This window comes from Cucumis melo, chromosome 1 (genome assembly GCF_025177605.1).
Source record: "Cucumis melo cultivar AY chromosome 1, USDA_Cmelo_AY_1.0, whole genome shotgun sequence".
NCBI lineage: Eukaryota > Viridiplantae > Streptophyta > Magnoliopsida > Cucurbitales > Cucurbitaceae > Cucumis > Cucumis melo.
The window spans coordinates 11,489,445-11,509,081 of record NC_066857.1 but is presented as its reverse complement, the minus strand read 5'-3'; the positions used below and the strand labels follow the sequence as shown (position 1 = coordinate 11,509,081).

At 34.2% G+C, this 19,637-nt stretch overlaps 1 protein-coding gene across 5 annotated transcripts; it reads left to right on the top strand.

Moving 5' to 3' along the window:
- Positions 1 to 1,516: 1,516 nt before the first annotated feature.
- LOC103501232 (probable leucine-rich repeat receptor-like protein kinase At1g68400) lies at positions 1,517 to 5,001 on the top strand. 5 transcript variants are annotated; one of them, XM_051079437.1, is made up of 4 exons: positions 1,517 to 1,829; positions 1,926 to 2,211; positions 2,725 to 3,834; positions 4,201 to 5,001. In XM_051079437.1, the coding sequence occupies exons 3-4, from the start codon at positions 2,817 to 2,819 to the stop codon at positions 4,803 to 4,805; spliced, it is 1,623 nt and encodes a 540-aa protein (XP_050935394.1). In that variant the 5' UTR covers positions 1,517 to 1,829; positions 1,926 to 2,211; positions 2,725 to 2,816; the 3' UTR covers positions 4,806 to 5,001. The 5 variants fall into 5 exon arrangements, with proteins under 5 accessions (XP_050935394.1, XP_008462982.1, XP_008462981.1 ...); XM_008464760.3 differs by having other exon boundaries at positions 1,901 to 2,211; XM_008464759.3 differs by having other exon boundaries at positions 1,901 to 2,211; positions 2,722 to 3,834.
- Positions 5,002 to 19,637: the final 14,636 nt, after the last annotated feature.

Genomic DNA, 19,637 nt, shown 5'->3' with positions numbered 1-19,637 from the left:
CTCTTGCATGGACATCTTATATGTCCGTACTCATCAATGTGATACTTCGCAACGTCTAAAAATTTGAAAACTGCCTCTCTATACTCAACCGATAACTTATTCCTAATGTTGATTCAACTCTTATCCATCATTAAAGACCTAAAACATAAATACGTGTAATTATTTTGCACTAAGGGTAACCATAATTCTAACTAAATAAACACTCTCTTGCTTCTAACAAACAACTCGTGTTCACAAATAATAAACTACCAGCTATATAACTGCAGGATAGCCACAACAAATCAATCTTAAAGTTTCAAATTCTTTAATTTCATCAATATCATCAATATCATAATTTCAATAATTATTATCACAATTTTAATAATAATTATTCCCTAACATATTACGATTGTTAAAATTTCATTCACACGTATAATTTGGTTCTTAAACAATTAAATATACATTATAACTAAAAAAATTCTAACAATTTCAATATACAACTTAAATTACAAAGATATTTACTTATTCAATCTACAATATACATTATTCCCTAACGTACACATATAATATTTATACAAAACAATATACAATTTATACATGCAATCTAATTTATATATACAATATACAATTTATAATATATAATTGATACATACAATCTAAAATATATTTTTTAGAAATAAAAAAAGAACAAAATACGAACCAAATAGACAACGACATAAGGATGGTGAGCGACGAATGATGGTGACGGACGGCGATGCAGCGGACAACTTCCTCTCCTCTCTTTTCTTTCTTTCTCTTTTCTCTTTTCTTTGTTCTTCATGTGGTTATGTGTTCTGTGAATAGAACTAAAATGAGAGATCTCCCAACGCAGCCCGAAAACGTCGTGAGAACGCCCTACTCGCGACGCCGTCACTTATGGCATCGTCGATTCTCCAAGTATTGCCAACATAACATAGTCACTTATGGCGTCGTGAGAATCTTGTCAAAAGCAGTCAAAAGATCACATATCTCGTGATGTTACCTGTCCCGGTAGAGGTTCGATCTCTTGCGACGCCATGTAATCTGGCGTCGTGATATGGTTGTTAGAATTTTTTAAATATTCAACCTTTGTCGACCCAGTCAAAGCAACATCGACAAAAGGTCGACCTCTCATGACGCTTTACATGCAACGTCGACAGTTATTGGAGCAACGACGATGTGTACATGTATGGCGTCGCGAATAGTCTGTATTATTATTTAAATTAAACGTTTTTGTGGTGTCTCCTCGCTCAACGTCATGGAAGCCTCACCCTCTGCCGACGTTATTTGTTCGACGTCGCCAGAGCTCCACACTGCAGACGCATTCTTCACGGCGTCGTGAAAAGGTTCTTCTTACGATGTCCCTTTTACCAACGCCTGTTTCGGCGTCAGCAGAACTTTGATTTTTTGTAGTGCTAGGTCGTTCGAATTCTCTCGCTTTCTAACATGTCTCGTTGTTTCACTGTCACATTATCTCGTTGTCTCACTCTAATGTTGTCTCGTTGGCTTGCTCTCACTCACTACCTCTCGTTGTAATGCTCGTTTCATACCTTTTCTAGAGACCACAGCTGCTACGAGCACCTAAAAATGGAAGACAATGATGGAAGACTGTTGTGTAAAACAGTAAAAGCCTGTTGGTTTTTGGAAACTCCGTTCAACAAAACACTGTTGTGAAGAACTTTGTCACCGTTGAAATGAAACTCCAGTTCAAAGAAAACATGATTGTTTGTTTGTTTAGGGTTAATATTATTATTCATTTTCATTTAAAAACAGATTGTACAATCGTGGGCACTCTGACAATCGATCACATCACCCGAAAGGGAAACACAAAGGTGAGGGCAAAATTCATAATTTGGTATTGTTACCATGTAAACGGAGGATGAATTGACATTTTCTTTCCAAGGGGATCATTTGGCCGATTTGGTTAGCTGAATGGGTCGTACATACAAATTTCGGAACTCGATATCTGGCCCCGGCGGGGTGAATAAACCGAATATCCGAACAGGAACACGGGATAGAAGCACCATGGAAATAACTGATGCTGAGAAACTTCACCGACGTCCCCGCAATAATTGGGCGGTCGTTCACGAAGGTCCGGTCGTGACGCCGTCGGACGGTGAAGAACCACGACTACGATCTCCGACTGTCGAACGCTCAATTCGTAAGCGAGGTCTGGACTGGAGGGATTCTGAGAGAGTACGGAAGAAAACACAGGTACGCATGTTACGTTTCGATCAAGGCGGTGTCGATGGTAGAAATTCAATGTTGTGAGTAACTACTGATCAACTAATAGAAAGTTTCCTATCAATTAATTATTGCGAATATCCATTGAAACTATAAATTAATAGTAGATTTTGAATTGATGGTGATATATCAGAATACGTGTTGTGTAATAGGTAATCTCAAGGCATCGAATTTCTCAATTGATGTGGTAGACTAATTAGTGTTTAGGGCATTGAATTTGATGGTGTGAAATGCTTTTGATGATTTCATTATCACATAGAAGTTAACGTTTTAGTGCTGAATATCCTGGGTATAGCCGCATTGGTAATCTCACATGTTGTAGAGAATAATACCTAAATCTTCGGATAGTATAGACTACATTTGTTTTCATCATCTTCGAGTCTCATCATGCTCTGTTGAGAATATTTCAAGTCTTCTAAAGACTAAAAATGCATAGACGTATGAGTTCATTTTTGCTTCTGTTGTGGTTGATATCTGCAGCAGTATATGTTCCATCATTCACAGCTTGTTCGGATGGTGGTTTATCAGCATCTGAAGCTTTTCTTAGCTTTATAAAAGCCATTGACCCACAAGACATGCTTGGGATTGGCACAAACGAATCAACGCAACATCTGCACTTGAATAAGTTGGAAGGTGTAAAATATAGCCCTCAGGGTGATATTGTTGAAATCAGGTTTGAGAAATTGAACCTCAGTGGCAGAATTGATGCAGATTCTGTCTGCAAGCTTTCTAGTCTAAGAGTTCTTAACTTGGCTAAAAACAACATCCAAGGTAACATTCCTAATTCAATTGTGTGCTGTACAAGGTTGACTCACTTGAATCTTAGCAACAACAATTTGAGTGGAGAGTTACCTTTTGTTCTGCCAAAACTCAAACATCTTAGGAGAATAGACATTTATAACAATCACTTTACTACCACCTCACCTCAATTCAAGGAGTTGATGCATAGGAAGTCTCTGAGATCATGGGTGGTTCGGCGAGACACCATCAATCCCAGTGTAGAAGCTGTGTCACCCGTCTCGTCTAGCTCACAAAGTAGTAAGTCTGATAGTGGTGTGGGAGCACACTGGCTTGGCTCCAATAAGTTAATATTGTTGATAATCATTATCGTTGGATCTGCAACCTTTTTAATATTGTCAGTCCTAGTATGCAAGAGGGCTTCAAAGTTAGGACTTAAAAAAGAGATATTTCATAAGGCCCTTCAGAAGTCTCCTCCTGTTGCGGCTCTATCAGCCATGTCTAGTGAGGCAGAAAAACCAGATGAATCCCTTCAAGTCCAGCAAGAGCTCATGTTCTTTAATGAAGAAGATGAACAATTCAAAGTGGAGGACCTTCTTGAAGCAACAGCAGATTTACAAAGTTTGGATATCTGCACTAGTCTTTTCAAGGTTAGGTTAAAGAGCCAATATTATGCTGTCAAAACATTGAGGAAAATGCAGATAAACTTTGATGAATTTCGTAAAACCATGATGCTAATAGGAAACTTGCGGCACCCAAATATTTTGCCACTTGTGGGTTATTATTCAGCAAAGGATGAGAAACTACTGATCTACAGGTACCAGCAACGTGGAAGTCTGCATGAAATGCTTGAGAGTAAGTAAAGATTGCAACAACCTTCTTAAAGCTTTTCTAATTCCACAAAACATAGCCATTTTCAGCTGTGTTAAAGTAAAATTTTACGATCCCAAGTGTTAAGAAAAACTATATGAATTACCTAGATATACAGATTTGTGAAGAGGTTGATTACCATGTCATTTGTTTTATTGATCTGAAATTAGCTTTTGATAAGCCAAAGTGCAGTATGCTCTAGTTTCGAAACCTTCAACACATGAATAAATAATAGAGGTTCTACTCCTTGATGCTTTTCTGTACAACTTACTCTGAAACCAAATAATTGTGAAAGTGAGCAAATATTTATTGTTCACCAAGATTCATTATTGACTTATGGGTTATCTGCAGGTTGTATTGAAGGAAAGCAAAAATTCCCATGGAGAATTAGACTATCCATAGCAAGTGGAATAGCAAAGGGTCTGGGTTTTATATACCAAAGATCAAATACACATGACTCCATTCCACATGGGAATTTAAAACTTTCAAACATTCTCTTGAACGAAAACAACGAACCGCAAATCAGCGAATATGGGATCACAAAGTTTCTAGACGCTAAGAGAGTTCGTCTTCTTTCCTCAAAGGGGTATACAGCCCCTGAGAAAAAGCTATCTGAGAAAGCCGATGTATATAGCTTTGGAATCATATTACTTGAGTTATTAACAGGAAAAATGGTAGCAAAAGAAGGTATCAATCTCCCCAAATGGGTCAGAAACAAGGTAAGAGAAGAATGGACCTGTGAAGTTTTCGACGAAGAAGTTGCTCGAAATGCTGAAAAATGGGCGTTTTCTGTGCTGCTTGTTGCCTTAGATTGTGTCTCTCATTACCCTGAAGGAAGGCCAACCATGGCCGAGGCTCTGAAAAAGATAGAGGAAGTAGTGAAGGTAGTGGAAGATCATGAACAACGCATTTCACCTTTGTCTTCTGATTTTGGCTCTCCTGAGTCTTATCGTTAGTACTTCTGTATACACACATACAGGATATTTTTGTTTTCTTACCAAGCCTGTTTTGGTTTGTGTCGAACCTGAACCGTTATTCATATTAACGTATCAGTAGTATTGCTTACCGAGTACAATTGTGATGTAGAATATGTGATGTAGTATTGCTTACCGTTATTCATATTAAAGATTTATAGATACTACCGTTTTTCTATTGTCATTTTTTTATATATATATTTTGAAAATATTTCTTGCTAAGTTGTGTTTGGTTTAACTTTTTAAGTGCTTAATTTTGATAATAAATCGATTTGAAAAAAATTGAAATATTTGATAACTACTCACCATAACGATTGAAACAGATACTTAGTGTTGTTATTTTCAAAATTTTGAATTTGGGTGCTTTAATTAATGCAAAGAAGGGTTTGTTTAAAGAAAACATAGAAAATATAACGACGGAGTTGTGTTTAAAAAAAAATATTAAGATGGGGGAGAATGATGAGGAAGAGCTTTTTTTGGAAAAATTGGGTAAAATGTGGTTATTCTACATCTTCATATATTGAAAAATACGTTGCTATATTTCATCTTATTCAAATATTCTTCAGCAGTACTTTGTCTTTATTTTGCTCGCAAGATGGGAGAATTTAATCACCCCCCTGGTTGCAAAATTTCTCTTCACTCTTTTATCTTCTTCCCGAAAGTCCCCAAAAAAGTTACATTTTGTAAACCTTAGCTCCAAGGGTTCAATTTATACAGCTCTCGTGTACAAAAACTCCTCATACCCAACCCAATATCATATCTTACTTCCAAACCCTCAAAGATTACCACCTACATTATCTCCTACCATCCTTCTTCCAAGTTCCAAATACCACCATAGCACACAAATATGGGAAGAAATCCATGCTATATATACCAACATTTTCCATAAGCTTGACTTGGTCAACTTTTGAGAAATCTGGTTATCATCATTTCTCAGAAGTTGCCCATGTAAACCTTACGGAAAATCTTGGTCAACTTCCAATAAATCCAGAAAAGTCGACTAACTTGTTCATCTTTTCAAGAAATATGACAGTATGAATGCTTTGGCAGTTTGGCGTAGCGTAGTTATTTTTGGTGTAAATATTTGACAAATTTTGAAACAACTACAATACTTCTACCTCCCATCAACAAAACTGTTCTATCAGCCCCTTTTTTCACTTCCATATACAACAGAAAGTAGAAAACAAGGTATCCCACGTGAATAAAGAAACTATAAAAAACCTACACTCCTACTGAGTCTCAAAGGGGACCTTAAAAAGATTCTGAAATTGGGACTCTCAACTGTAGGATTTACTCAAAATGAAAAATGGTGCACTTTTCAAGGTTTAAAAATGGGAGTTGTGTATGTCTGAATATTTATGTTACATAAGTTAGGTATATTTAAAATTAAAGGCTATTAAATGAGGGTATTAGAGTCTTCACTGTGGGGGCATCCAATAAAAATGTGGAAAGTAAGAAAGATGCTAAAAAGAAGTTACTTTTGTCCTCTGAAAAACCATTTTAGGTGAGAAATAACATTTTTTCACAAAAGTTCTCTCTTTGTTTTTTTCAGGGCGGGAATTATCAAAAGTAAAATATTTAACAAAATATTTACATTTAATAAAAAAATTAAGTGTAATGAATTTTTTTTGGTGATTTTGTTCTATGGAATGTAAATAGTTTGTCAACTTTTTCTATTTTTGAAAAAATCCCTTTTCTTAATGAAAAAAAAACACAACTTTATCCCTATATTTTGAGCTGAGTTCCCATGTACACAGAAGAAAGATGAAAATCAGATCTCGAAAAGAGTTTCAAGTGTGTTTTGTTTAATATTTAAAGGGTTTGAATCTTCAAAATAAAAATTGAAGGGCTGAAAACAGTTTTTGAAACACTTTAAGTGTATTTTAAACATTTTATCTTTTATAAAAAGAGTTGAGATAAAAATGAAATTTTGAAAATTCATTTTTTTTTCTTGTCAATCCAAATGGATCCTTAATTCTTAAAATTAAATGTTTAAGGGACAAATTTCTACCGGTTAACAAATATGGAGTCCAAAATGAATGATAAATTTGAGGGTTGAATTTGGTTTGAGAGCTCAAATCTAAACAATTTAAAGCTTTGCAACTACTGTGTGTGTTTCTTAAGGAGATACATTTTGACAATTATTTTCACCATTATTGTCAAAATTCAAATGTTTTGTTCCTATGGCCCGTTCCAACAAACGACAAAAAATTCTTCATTTTCCCTAAATATAGTTTCCAACTAAGCTTGTTTCGATCTGTTTTTTTAAGCTACAACAATCTAATTAAACCCAATTTTACACTACAAGAATGATCACTTTAATCCATAAAACGCAAGTAAAAGTAATAGGAAAATTAGTATAGGTATGACAGCCTACATTGTTTGCCATGTAGCAGTAGGTTTCAACAACGAATTTACTATAACCACTAAAAGTTTACATGCACTCATGTGTTAAAATTTTACTAGAAAAAATATATCGTTGGTCCGATGTGGTAAGATAACTAGGATAAAAAAATTACATATTTTAATATTTTTCCTTTTCTCTCTTCTTTCTCTTCTTTTTCTCTCTTCTACGAGTCATGTCACGCTCCGTCCTAAATGTCACACCACACAACCAAATGGAGGGCATGTCGTCTAGACATTCAATACATACCTCTCACGAGATAATGTGCCGAACACCTAGTAAGCGGAACAACTCTTCTTCTTGTCTCTTTGCAAAGTTCTTACGTTGAGCCGTAGAGACCTTCACTACATTTACAGTAGAAAAACAACTTTTGAACATAGCTTCGTCACCTAACACTTTTACAACACAATTTAACTTTAACTCTTAGGTGACAGCTTAAGCAAATACAATAACACAATGAAATAACTTAAACTCCTTCTCTTTATTAACTACCAACACTTACAGAAGTTAACTAATACGAAATACAATTTACTATTTTTGCTTTGCCTAAACTCAGACAAGGGAGTCACATTCAACCAGCATCTCATCACCATTTTGCTTAGACTTTGCATAGCGAGGGATACAACGCCATACACTGGGTTCATCTCATAACAAGCTTAACTCTAAGACCTGGGATTCTCCCCTCTCTTAAACTTGGGATTCACACTCACTAGTATCACACAAGTTACCTAGAATTTCCACCAGTGACCAACCTTAAGAATACATCACAACTCACAACCATGCAAAGACAATAAGGGAACAACGGTTCACTACTTGCTATTAGCACAGATCATCATAGAACCATAAGACATCGAATGACCGTAATCACAGAGGAAAGAATACTAAAAAATTCACTTTTATAAAACATCTCTTTTCCAAATTGAGGGTCAAAAGTTTAGAAGTTACATTCGAAATCCAATTTGTCATTCACAACCGTTTATAAATCTCGTTTTATCACCTTTAGAAGAATACTCATATCTATTCATAAAAAACATTTAATCTTTAACTGAAGAGCATTCATAACCTGCATTTAAATATAGAAGACGTTTAATCTTTTACAATCATTTATAAAAGAGATCTAACACTTGCAACAACATAACATATAACGTATTTGATCATTTACAAAACAGTAATCAATCATCGAAAACATTTATAAATCACATTTATCATTTTCAAACAATACTTGTAAAATAGTGTATCATTCACGAACAAAAATATAATTCATTTTGTCACTCACAAAAGATACTTAGTCTCAACCCTTTCTTTCTCTGTTTTTGGATTCCTCTTCTCGTCTAGCAGTTCTCTCAACCGACCGTTCAACATTTGGGACCTCCTCTTGACATCTTTGCTTGAGAATTCTAACTCTTTCTGACAATCTTTCCTCTTTGGCCTTTTGGTTCTATTATAGTGATTTTTCATACTCAATGGTCACTTTCATGTTTTACACGTGTCACCTTACTACTTCGTCCCGCCATGCAGCCAACCTAATCTTGACACGTAGGCTAACCGTCAATGGCTATTTGACTTTCCCTCAAGATGCACACCTTATCTCCTTGGGAGACCAAACTCTTTAATTGTTTGACCCACTTATCTTCTCAGGAAGAAACATACATTTACTGCCTCAGCAACTTGACAAGTTATCTTGACAAGACACTTACTTTCTCGCCTCACTCCCTTAGGTGTAGGTACTTCTTCTCGCATTACCATGCTAAACGGCTAACTTTTGGCATTCATCACATGCTTCTTCCTCACTAGCTTATTCTTATCACGTCGCTTGCCTTTTCGCAATAGAACTTAGCCTTTAGCATTTCTTTTCGTCGTGTCTCTCTTTTAGCATCCTTTTCTCGCGGAATGTCATATTTATCCAAGATAACTTCCTTGCAAGGATCTTTTTCGGTAGGACTTTCTTTCTCCGGATTAGAGATCATAAGTCCTCCATTTCCATCATCTCTTTCTCAACTCGGTTACAATTGAAATATGTTAAGACAGTCCATTAGATTTAGCCCATTAAGACCCTTTATTTTCTTGGATAATTATAATAGGTAGCAATTTTTAGAATAATTATTAAGTATGTAGCAATATTTTAAAAAAATTACAAATATAGCAAAATCTATCAGTGATAGGCTTCTATCTTTGATAGACTCTTATGGTTTATCAGTGATAGACCAACATTTACTACATGGTCTATCAGTGATAGACTCCTATCATTGATAGATTTTGACAGATTTTGCTATATTTGCAATTTTTTTAAAATGTTGCTATATACTTAATTATTTTGAATATAATTGCTACATTTGCAACTATCCCTATTTTTTCTTATTCTACTATTCTATGTATTTGTGGCCCATTATTTCAAGGCCCATTATATGCTTCTAGAAATTGTCTGTTACATAAGAAATTATACAATGCGAGTATGTGTAGGGTAAGGTTTTTCATCCCCACTTTTCTTTATATATTTTAGTATTGTACCAATATCAAATATCAAATGGAAACCCAAGGTTTTCCTTACTCCAACAACTTATGTTGATTGTATTTTCATACTTCAAGATGGTATCAGAACCTCACCTCCAATGACTTCCAATTTTTTTTTTTGGTTGAAGCCATTCCAAATTCTAGGATGCCTTCAATCTGTTTCCTCTAAAACAATGAGTAATAGTAGTTCTTCCCTTCTTGGTGCCAACACATCTCAAGATTCTTCCTCAATCTCTCAAATATTTGGTTCTGGAATAAAAATATCACTTGTAAAATTGGGTGATAATTTTCTACGGTGGGAATTTCATATTCTCATGGCCCTTGAAGCATACGATCTCGAATTATTCCTTGAACCTACAACCAAACCTCCTCCAAAATATATTGCCACTTCTACAAATCTAGTACCTGTTATGACTGAAAGCTCTTCATCATCCACCATACAAACTCTAAATCTGAAATACAAGGTTTGAAAGAGGCAAGATCGTCTCATCTCATCATGGCTCCTTCACTCCATGAGTGAAGAATATTTAGAAACATTACAAGCTATTTTCTTCTCTCGTTATCTAGCACATGCTATGTAATTAAAAATAAACTGCATAATATAAGAAAAGGAGTCATGCCTTTGAAAGAATATTTTCTCAAATTACATCCAACAATGTGTTGATGCTCTTGCATCAATTAATAAACCCGCCTTCATTGATGACCATATTCTATACATTTTAGTCGGACTAGGAATTGATATATCAATCTATGATCTCTGTTATCTCTGCTCGCACTAACTCTCCATCTGTTCAAGATATCATGTCTCTTTTAATCACTTAGGAACCATAGGTTGAAAATGAGATTGTTAATTATATATCTTTACCCACATTGAATATCACCATTCAGTCATCTAAAAGAGAAGGTGAGTCGTCCATTAGAGGAAATTAGAATAACCAACACTCCAATTACAATAATCAACAGTACAATCAAAGAGGTTGCAATGGAGGACGGTTGAATAAATGAGGGAGAGGAAATAGAAACAAATCCAGTGTCAAATCTGCACCAAATTCTGACACATTGTTAATATATGCTACTTTTGATATGCTCTACGATCTAATACTTCAGGTTACTCTTCAAACTTAATTAATTTTTTATACACTATATAGCTCACAATTCACAGATGTCTAAGATGGTGGCCTCTCCTGATTTGAACATTGACAGCAACTGGTATCTTGACTCAGGAGCTACAAATTATTTAACTCACAGCCTAATAAACCTATCTACTAGATCTGAATATGGTGGAGGAAATCAGATCTATGTAGTAAATGGCTTAGGTTTGCCAATACTTCATTCTGGTTCATTGTTGTTTAAGTCCTAAATTGTCCCTCCCAAATCTCTAGTACTTGAAAATTTACTCCATGTTACTTCCATTATAAAGAAATTAATCGGTGTATCTCAATTTGCTAAAGATTTAGAGTGTTATTTGAATTTCACCCTACCTTATATTATGTGAATAATCAGGAAACTAGTCAAATTCTTCTCCAAGGACACCTCAGTGATAGATTGTACAAGTTTAACATCAAACCTTCCCACCAAAGCTCCTCAAAATCTGAAAACCACATTAGATCTTATGCTTAACTACTATTATTTCTACTTCTCATGTGAATCCCATTGATATATGGCATAAAAGATTAGGCTACTGCCACCCCAGTTATTATCAAAAATGTCTTAGAGCATTGCAATAATAATAATGGAAACATAAATAAAATAAACTTTTGTGAAGCATGTGCATTAGGCAAACATTATACCATTCCCTTTTCCCATTCCAATACTCAATACTCATATGCACTGTAACTTGTTGTCTGGGATTTATGGGGCCCTGCCTTCAAAATCTCTTGAAATGGATTTAGATACTATATTAGTTTTGTTGCTTACAGTAGATATACATGTATTTATTTCCTATAATCCAAGTCTGATGCATTCTCAGCATTCCAAAAATTTAAAATCCTTGTTGAAAAACATCTTAGTTGATCTATCACAAGTCTTCAAACTGATGGTGATAGTGGGTTCAAAACATGTATACCTTACCTTAATAATCATGGCATTGAATATAGAATAACTTGCCTACACACATCAAAACAAAATGGGATAGTTGAGAAAAAGCATAGGCATATTATGGACATGGCTCTTACCCTCCTATCCCAAAGCCACTTTACCTTTATCGTTTTGGGATGAAGCCTTCTCCACCGGTATATATCTCATAAATCACCCACCTACACCTGTAAGCCCCGAACCCTAAAGAAGCTTGAGATTTTCAAAGAGCTTGGAAGGTTATATTTGAGTGAAGTTAAGATGAAAAATTAAAACTCAAGTAGTGTCATTTTAAGTTTGTCATGGTAGGTGGGAAGAAGGAAAACTAAGAAAGGATGGCGAAGTTAAGGTTGAAGTTGTGATGGGACGTTGGATGAAAAGTTGAGGAAAGACAAAATGCTTTTATGTAAACCGAGCGAAAGAAAAGGCAAAGAAATACAGAAAGTAAATATCGAAGGTGTGACAGACCAAGATGAGACACAGAAGTGTAATATCGATCGGGCAATCTCAGTGCTTGTTCGACCAAGATGAAGGATAAAAAGCTTAAGAAGTTGGAAACTTGGGCCATTTCAGTGTGTCTTCGGGTGAGACTGAAATAGAAAAGAAATTTATTAGGCTTCTCGGACATGATCTCGAACATGTCCGATCAAGAAGAGTAAAGATCTTGGTAGATCTCAGGCTGATCTCGACTGAAATCACTTAATGGACGTACGATAGATAGATTTTTGAAAATTTCTATCGCTCGAGGTTAGTGTTTTTTAGACGCAATGAGTGTTTTTGACGTCAGCAGACTTTCATTTGCCTCATTTCTCACCATTTTCACTTCAAGGGCAAGGTAGAGAGAAGTTGGGTTGCATACAAGAGCTGAGTTGGAGCAAAAGTAAGAGGGTAGTTCGACACCAAGCTTCAGTTGGGTGATTTCAAGCTATTTTGGTGATTTTTGGGAATTTTAAGTAAAATTTTGATTTTTTTTTCTTGATCAAAGGGGATTAATTGGATTTATCTCCCGTTATTTCGGGCCAAGAGGAGATTTGGAAAATTTACAAGTCGAGGATCTAAGCTACCATTTTGTGAGTGATAAAATGATTTCTAAATATGTTTACAAGCATGTTTGTGAAAAGTATTTGAGTATACTTATTTAGAAAGTGTTTCCAAAGCATGAGTTTAGAAATGTTTTGACAAAGCATGTATTTATTGTTAAGTTTCTTGATGAGATTTGTAAGCAATGATTTAAAGGTATGCGTAAAGTTTTTGAAATAGAATTACTTACTGTTTTAGAAAGATACTTGCAAAAGCATGAGTTTGATGAGAAAGGTTTTAAGTAAGAAAATCATGTTTGTTCTATACACTAGAAGAAATCTGGCCTTTTATGTTGGTTTAAAATCGACCGACTTTAAATGCCTTTAATGTCGGTTGGCAACCAACATCTTTGCTAGTGTTGTTAATGACCTTTTGATGTCGGTTGGGCTTTAATTTCAATTTAAAACCGACATTAAAGTCCTTTTTAATGTTGGGTTAAAACCGACATCTTTGAAAGTGTTATTGAAGACTTTTAATGTCGATTGGTCTTCATTGTCGGTAATCGACATTAAAGAGGCCTTTAATGTCCTTTTTAAACTGACATTGAAGTCTTGTCTTCTAGGTTCATTTTTAAAAATTTATTTTTATTAAATTTTTGCATGATTGTCCATTTTTTATGTCGTCAAATAGTTAAAAAAATCGATATTATTTGTCTCGGGTTATGTTTAATTCATGAATTCGTGTTGGTCCGCTACTTAAGTTTTAAATTTGTTTAAGTTATTTAGTATTCCAAAGGGTTTATTAGTTAGGGCCAGTTGGTGTCATTCAGAAGAGAAGCGATATCGGTTGATTTCATGCTACCTCTCGAATCGAGAGTAGGTGATTTGGGAGGGGGAGTGACAATACCTGTAGTTAGTGACAATACCTGTAGTTAATCAACTCAGTCCATTGAAGAAATTATTTGGCTGAAAACCTAACTATCCTTCTCTGAGAAGCTTTGGTTTTAAATGTTATCCATTCATAAACCTTATTAATCCTACAAATTATCTTTTAGATCCAAACCACACACATTTTTTTGGATACAACATATCTCATAAAGGTTACAAATGTCTATCTCAAGATGGTAGTATTTACATATCTAGATATGTTTTATTTGATGAGAATTAATTCCCTTATTCATCTTTCTTATATCCTTCCATCACTACACCAAATAAAAGTGTCATGTCCCCTCCCAATTAAACCCATATAGTTCATAAACCACCCATGAACCATAATGAAGAGAGGCAACACACCAACACATTTTTTTATAACACTAATAATCTGAATCCTACTATTGTGCATCTTCTAGAGACAGGTACTCAAAATAGCTCTCGAGAAGAATCCACAACTGAAGGAACTTGTGAGAGGACAATATCATCATCAAGTCCAACACCACCACAACACTAGGATGAGCCAATCAACAAAACTCAACCATCTATACTTGGTACTCATCCAATGATGACTCGAAGCAAACATGGTATTTTCAAATCTAAAGTTCTTTGAATTGACTATACTCAGAATGAACCTAATGATGCTAAAGAAGCATTAAAGCATCCTTACTGGAGGAAAGTTATGGAAGAGGAATTTCAAGCTTTAAAACAAAATGATACATGGAGACTTATTCCAAGAAGTCCTCGTTAGAAAATAGTTGGCTGCAAATGGGTTTTTAAAATTAAAAGAAACTTAGATGGATCACTCCAATGTATAAAGCTCGTTTAGTTACAAAAGGTTTTCATCAAACACCTAGCATTGACTATAATGAAAATTTTAGCCTTATGTGAAACCAGTTACTATTCGTATACTTTTAATTCGAATAACTTCTTCTTCCTGTTGCTATGCTCTTATTTATGTTGATGATTTAACGGTTATGGAAGACTCTGAAAAGGATTTGGATGTTCTGATTAAATCTTCAAACAAAAACTTTGCTCTTAAAGATATGGGGAAACTTAGTTGTCTTCTTGGAGTAGAGGTATCGTACCTTACAAATGGAAGTTTATTTCTATCTCAATCAAAATATATAATTGATTTGCAACATAAAACCAAAATGCTTGGAGCAAAATCAATTGCAACACAAATGGTAAATGGTCTTTTATTATCTGCTCATTACAAAGAATCTTTTCATGTCACATACATGTATCGTAGTGTAGTTGGTGCATTACAATATGCTACTCTTACTCATCCCAAGATATCTTATAATGTCAATAAAGCTTGTCAATTCATGCGTTCTCATAAACTTGAACACTAGCAACTTGTGAAATGAATTTTGAGATATCTTAAAGGTGCTATATCTCATGGCTTGTGACTTAGGTGCTCTATTACTCTATCTTTAGTTGGTTTTGCTGATGTCGATCAGGCTTCTGACCCTGATGATAAGAAGTCAAACCTTAAGTTTTTGTGTTCACTTTGGTAACAATTTAGTTTCTTGGGGTTCAAAGAAACAATCGATTATTTCCAGATCTAGTACTAAAGTAAAGTACCATTGCCTTGCATTTCTTTCCACTAAATTGGTATGGATTCACTCGCTGTTACTTGGTTTATGTATTAATATACCTAATCCTCCTATTCTGTGGTGTGATAATCTAAGTACGTGCAAATCTAATATTACATTCCAAAACAAAACATGTAGAGCTTGATATTTACTTTGTTCAAGATCTTATACAAAAAAAGATTATTTCAATTCAACATCTTCTAGCTTCAGAACAAATAAGATATGTTCTTCCAAACCATTGTCTGCTACAACCTTCCATAAATTGAAGAATAAACTCATCGTTGTTGATGAAGCAGCCATTAGTTTGCAAGGGTGTTAAAACAGCACATTAGATTCAGCCCATTAAGACCTTTCATTTTCTTTTTCTTGTTCTACTATTCTAGAGGCGACAAGAAGAATAGCAAAATCTAATACATACTATGCACTCCCTTCAATTTGGATAAATGGCAAATTTATTTTTAAATTGTCAAAATAGCAAAACAGTTAATTTCCATATAATAAATGAGATAACTATGCCTTAAATGCCCCTACCTACTTTACAATATAGACTCCTAAATACAATAGTAAGAAAAACCACAAATACCCTATAATTAATACATACTATGCACTCCCTTCTATTTTCTAATTTTCCCTCCCAAAAAAATAAATCATCTTCTGTAAAGGCTTTCCGGCGCATTTGTTCTTCCGTTTTTTAAAGGCTTTCTTGCGCATTTTCACCGTCGCTTTCTCTTTTGTCGCTTTTCCACAGTCGGTTTCTCTTCCATCGCTTTTTCACCATCTACACGCCCTTCCTTTTTTAATCGGTTTGCACCACCCAAAGTATGGGTGAGTTGTTTCGTTTCACGCTTTTGTTCCTTCTTCAACCCAAAGGAATTTTCCTCTGTTTTCTGCATGTATCGGTAAAAAATACCGAGTTCTTCAAATTTTCTTCAAATTTTCTCCAGTTCTAACATTCTTCAAATTTTCAAATGGCTTTCCACCCGTATTTGTTTTCCACCCGCACCGTCGTTTTCCACCTTCTTCTTTTAGTACAAATTTTCGTTTCCCTTAATTTCGATTGATTGTCTTCCGGTGAATCTTCTATTTTCATTTTCCTTAATTTCGATTGGTTGGCAAAATTAAAGATAGATCACATTTTATTTGGCATGGTTTTAGGGAAGGTTTGGATTTGATTCTAAATTAAGTATTTCCATTATATTTGCCATAATTTTAAGGAATGGTTAGAATTTGAATTTGAATTTTAGATTTGAAATTTGAATCTTTTAAATGATTTTTCGTTACTTTTTTAATGTTTTTGTTAATAGTTAATTATTGCATCATCTTTATCATTATTTTAGGAAGTATTTATTGCATTAAAATTTTAGGACGTATTCATTGCGTTAATAGCTAAAGTTTGAATATATAATTATTGAAGGTAAAAATCGAAATAATTAGGGGATATTGAAACCAATTGAATATGTTTAGGGATTTTTGAAAGAATATAATAATTTTTTGATTTAGTTAATAATTATCATAAGTGTGTTCACAAATACACTGTAATCGGATATGTGATATTTTATTTGATTTTCCGATCTTCTTAAATATACTGTATTTGAATCTGGACAATTCTCATCCGTTGAGGGGTAATTTCAGACCAAAAAAGTGGGAAACTATTTCAGACAGTTAGTTTTACCATAATTAAAAAAAAAATAACAGTTTGCTATTTTTCTAATTTCCATTCTTATATTTGTCCCCGTTGTTCTATGGTTTTATAAATTGTTTGTTACATAAGAAGTTATATAGTGTGGGTGCGTGTAGATTAATGGTTTTTAGTCCCCACTTTTCTTTATATATTTGAGTATCGTACAGTATCAAATATCAAATGGAAAGCTTGAGTCTTCCTTTACTCCAAAAACTCGTCTTCATCCTATTTTCATACTTCAAGAAAATAAAATCTTCTTTTCTTTAACCATTTGAGCTTCATTTTTTATTTTTTATTTTTATGTTTTGCCAAAATCCCTATTTTTTCACAATCAAAACTAACAAATCAACCACTTTGTTCCAAGCAACAAGCTCTCAACACAAAGGAAAAAAAATCATCAATACCATCTAATTCTGTCGAACTTCATCAAAGATATTAAAGGTATCTTTATTCCACCATGAGCTCTAAAACAAAACCTCTAAAATTGTGAAGAGAATGAGTTTATTTCACTCCTAATTTCTTCAATCACTCTTCCATCGCTTCCATGTCTTCGAACTGTCACAGTTCAATTTCAACAAACTTATACAAAACCTCTAAAATGGTTAACAAAAGTACATTTTATTTTAATTCTAATTGAAAGAGAGAGAGGATGAAAATGGAAGACTTACGGGAGAGAGAATAAGAGGGGAGGGGGAGGGGAGAAAAAGGAGAGAAAGAAGAGAGAAGAGGGAAAAATATTAAAAGTATATAATTTTATTAGCAGAGGCCTTTAAACATAAGGGAGAGCATGTATGGGTCGTAATTGGTTTTCAATCAAACCACTGCAAGCTTACTATGGTCGATTTAGAAAATATTCAAATCGACCTCAACCGACTGGGAGTAAAGGTCGGTGGGTTGGTCAACTCGATTTTATTCTTTATTTTTTAAAAAAATTGCAAATCTAGAGTTTTCTAAAACCGACAACCAATTGCCTCCTTTTTCGACCTACCGATATTTGGTTTATCGACTCGATATTTTGGTATATCATGCTCACTCCTACTTAAACCTGTTCGAAGCTAAAATTATCGATTTGAAATATTATGAACTACATGCCCATATTCTTGAAAACTCAGGGATAAAAAAAAGTACTTATTCAAAATTTATTTTTAGTTGTCCTACTATTTGTTTGATATAACAACATTGAAAGCTTGTCTCTAATAGTGTATTTTTCATCACAACATTGGGCAAATATTGGTAAAGTTTATATTATGTGTTACGAACATCTCCTTGAATTTGAAGTTAATTATTTCTTGTAAAACTCAATGACTAATTATAAATATTATAATATTATTAGATGTCCATCCATATTTTCCCATACTTATAATATTGTTAGATGTTCATGCATATTATCCATAAACCAAGTGTCATTTAATACCCCAACCCTGGTGTCCTAATGATTCATGAGTCACACTTCTATCTTCCTATGTGTCATGTTGACCACGTGTCTTCTAAATACTCATCAATAGTGTCCAAATCACTCAACTCTTATTTGTCAAATTGTCTATAAATAGTGAGATTTGGTAAATCTTGTATTCACTCGATCATTTGGTAAAATTAGGAAAACATACATTGGTGACTGTAGAACAAGAAATTTGAGGCCAATCACAAATTATTGTATCATTTACCAAATTAATGATGAAAATACAGATAATTGAATTGAATTTGGGACTAATTAAAATTTTGCATGCATCCCAAATTGAAACTGAAGACATAAATTGGTAAATCCTGATGATAACATGTGTTTTCATCATGATCGTTTGATCATGTTAATTATTTTGGTCAAATCAAATGTTATTTATTTGAGGTAAAATTCAATTGAGCCTAAAAATAAGCTTAATTTAGCTCAAATGCTAAATAAGGCCCAAATTCATATGGTTGGGATTAGATGTAGGAGTTTTCTTTATTTGTGGGGTCATAATATTTTACTTTAAGAAATGCAAATAGAGAATTCTCCCAAAAATCAAAATTAAGACTCTTTAACTCCTGGAGACTCCATACTTGAAGCTCAAGTTCCTTGGAGATGCAAATATTTTTCCAAGACTACAACTCCAAGAACATCATGCACTCCGCTTCCATATACCAAGCATACACATTCAACTGAATGAGAATTAGAGGATCAAGTACTAAAGATCAAACCACATTGCATCAAATCAACATAAATACAACATCATTACAAGTTCACTCCACGAAATACGTTTTTCCAGAAACCTTGTGCAAATAAATTGGCACGACCTATGGGACTTCTTTATCTCTTATCTCTCTCTCAAAACTCAAATAAACAAACCAATTAATGACACTAATGGAAGTTGCATCCAAAGCTACTGTCGCAAACGACACTTACACTAGACTTGTCATTTAAAGTCACTCAAAGAGGAGCATGCAAGAACAAGAACAAGGTTTTGTCCTCATAAAGAAAAGTTTGGAACAACTGATGGAATCTCCTCAAGAAGAGATCATCATCAGAGAGAATCCTTAGTTCAACAACTCTACTCATGCTTTCGATCTATTAGAGAAAGAATCACACCTTGAAGTAATGTCTATCATGATGGCAAATGTAAC

Coding starts and splice junctions, on each gene's coding strand:
- LOC103501232 (XM_051079437.1), top strand. CDS start 2,817: ATGCTTGGGATTGGCACAAACGAATCAACGCAACATCTGCACTTGAAT. Junction 3,835..4,200: donor TCTGCATGAAATGCTTGAGA/GTAAGTAAAGAT, acceptor GGTTATCTGCAG/GTTGTATTGAAGGAAAGCAA.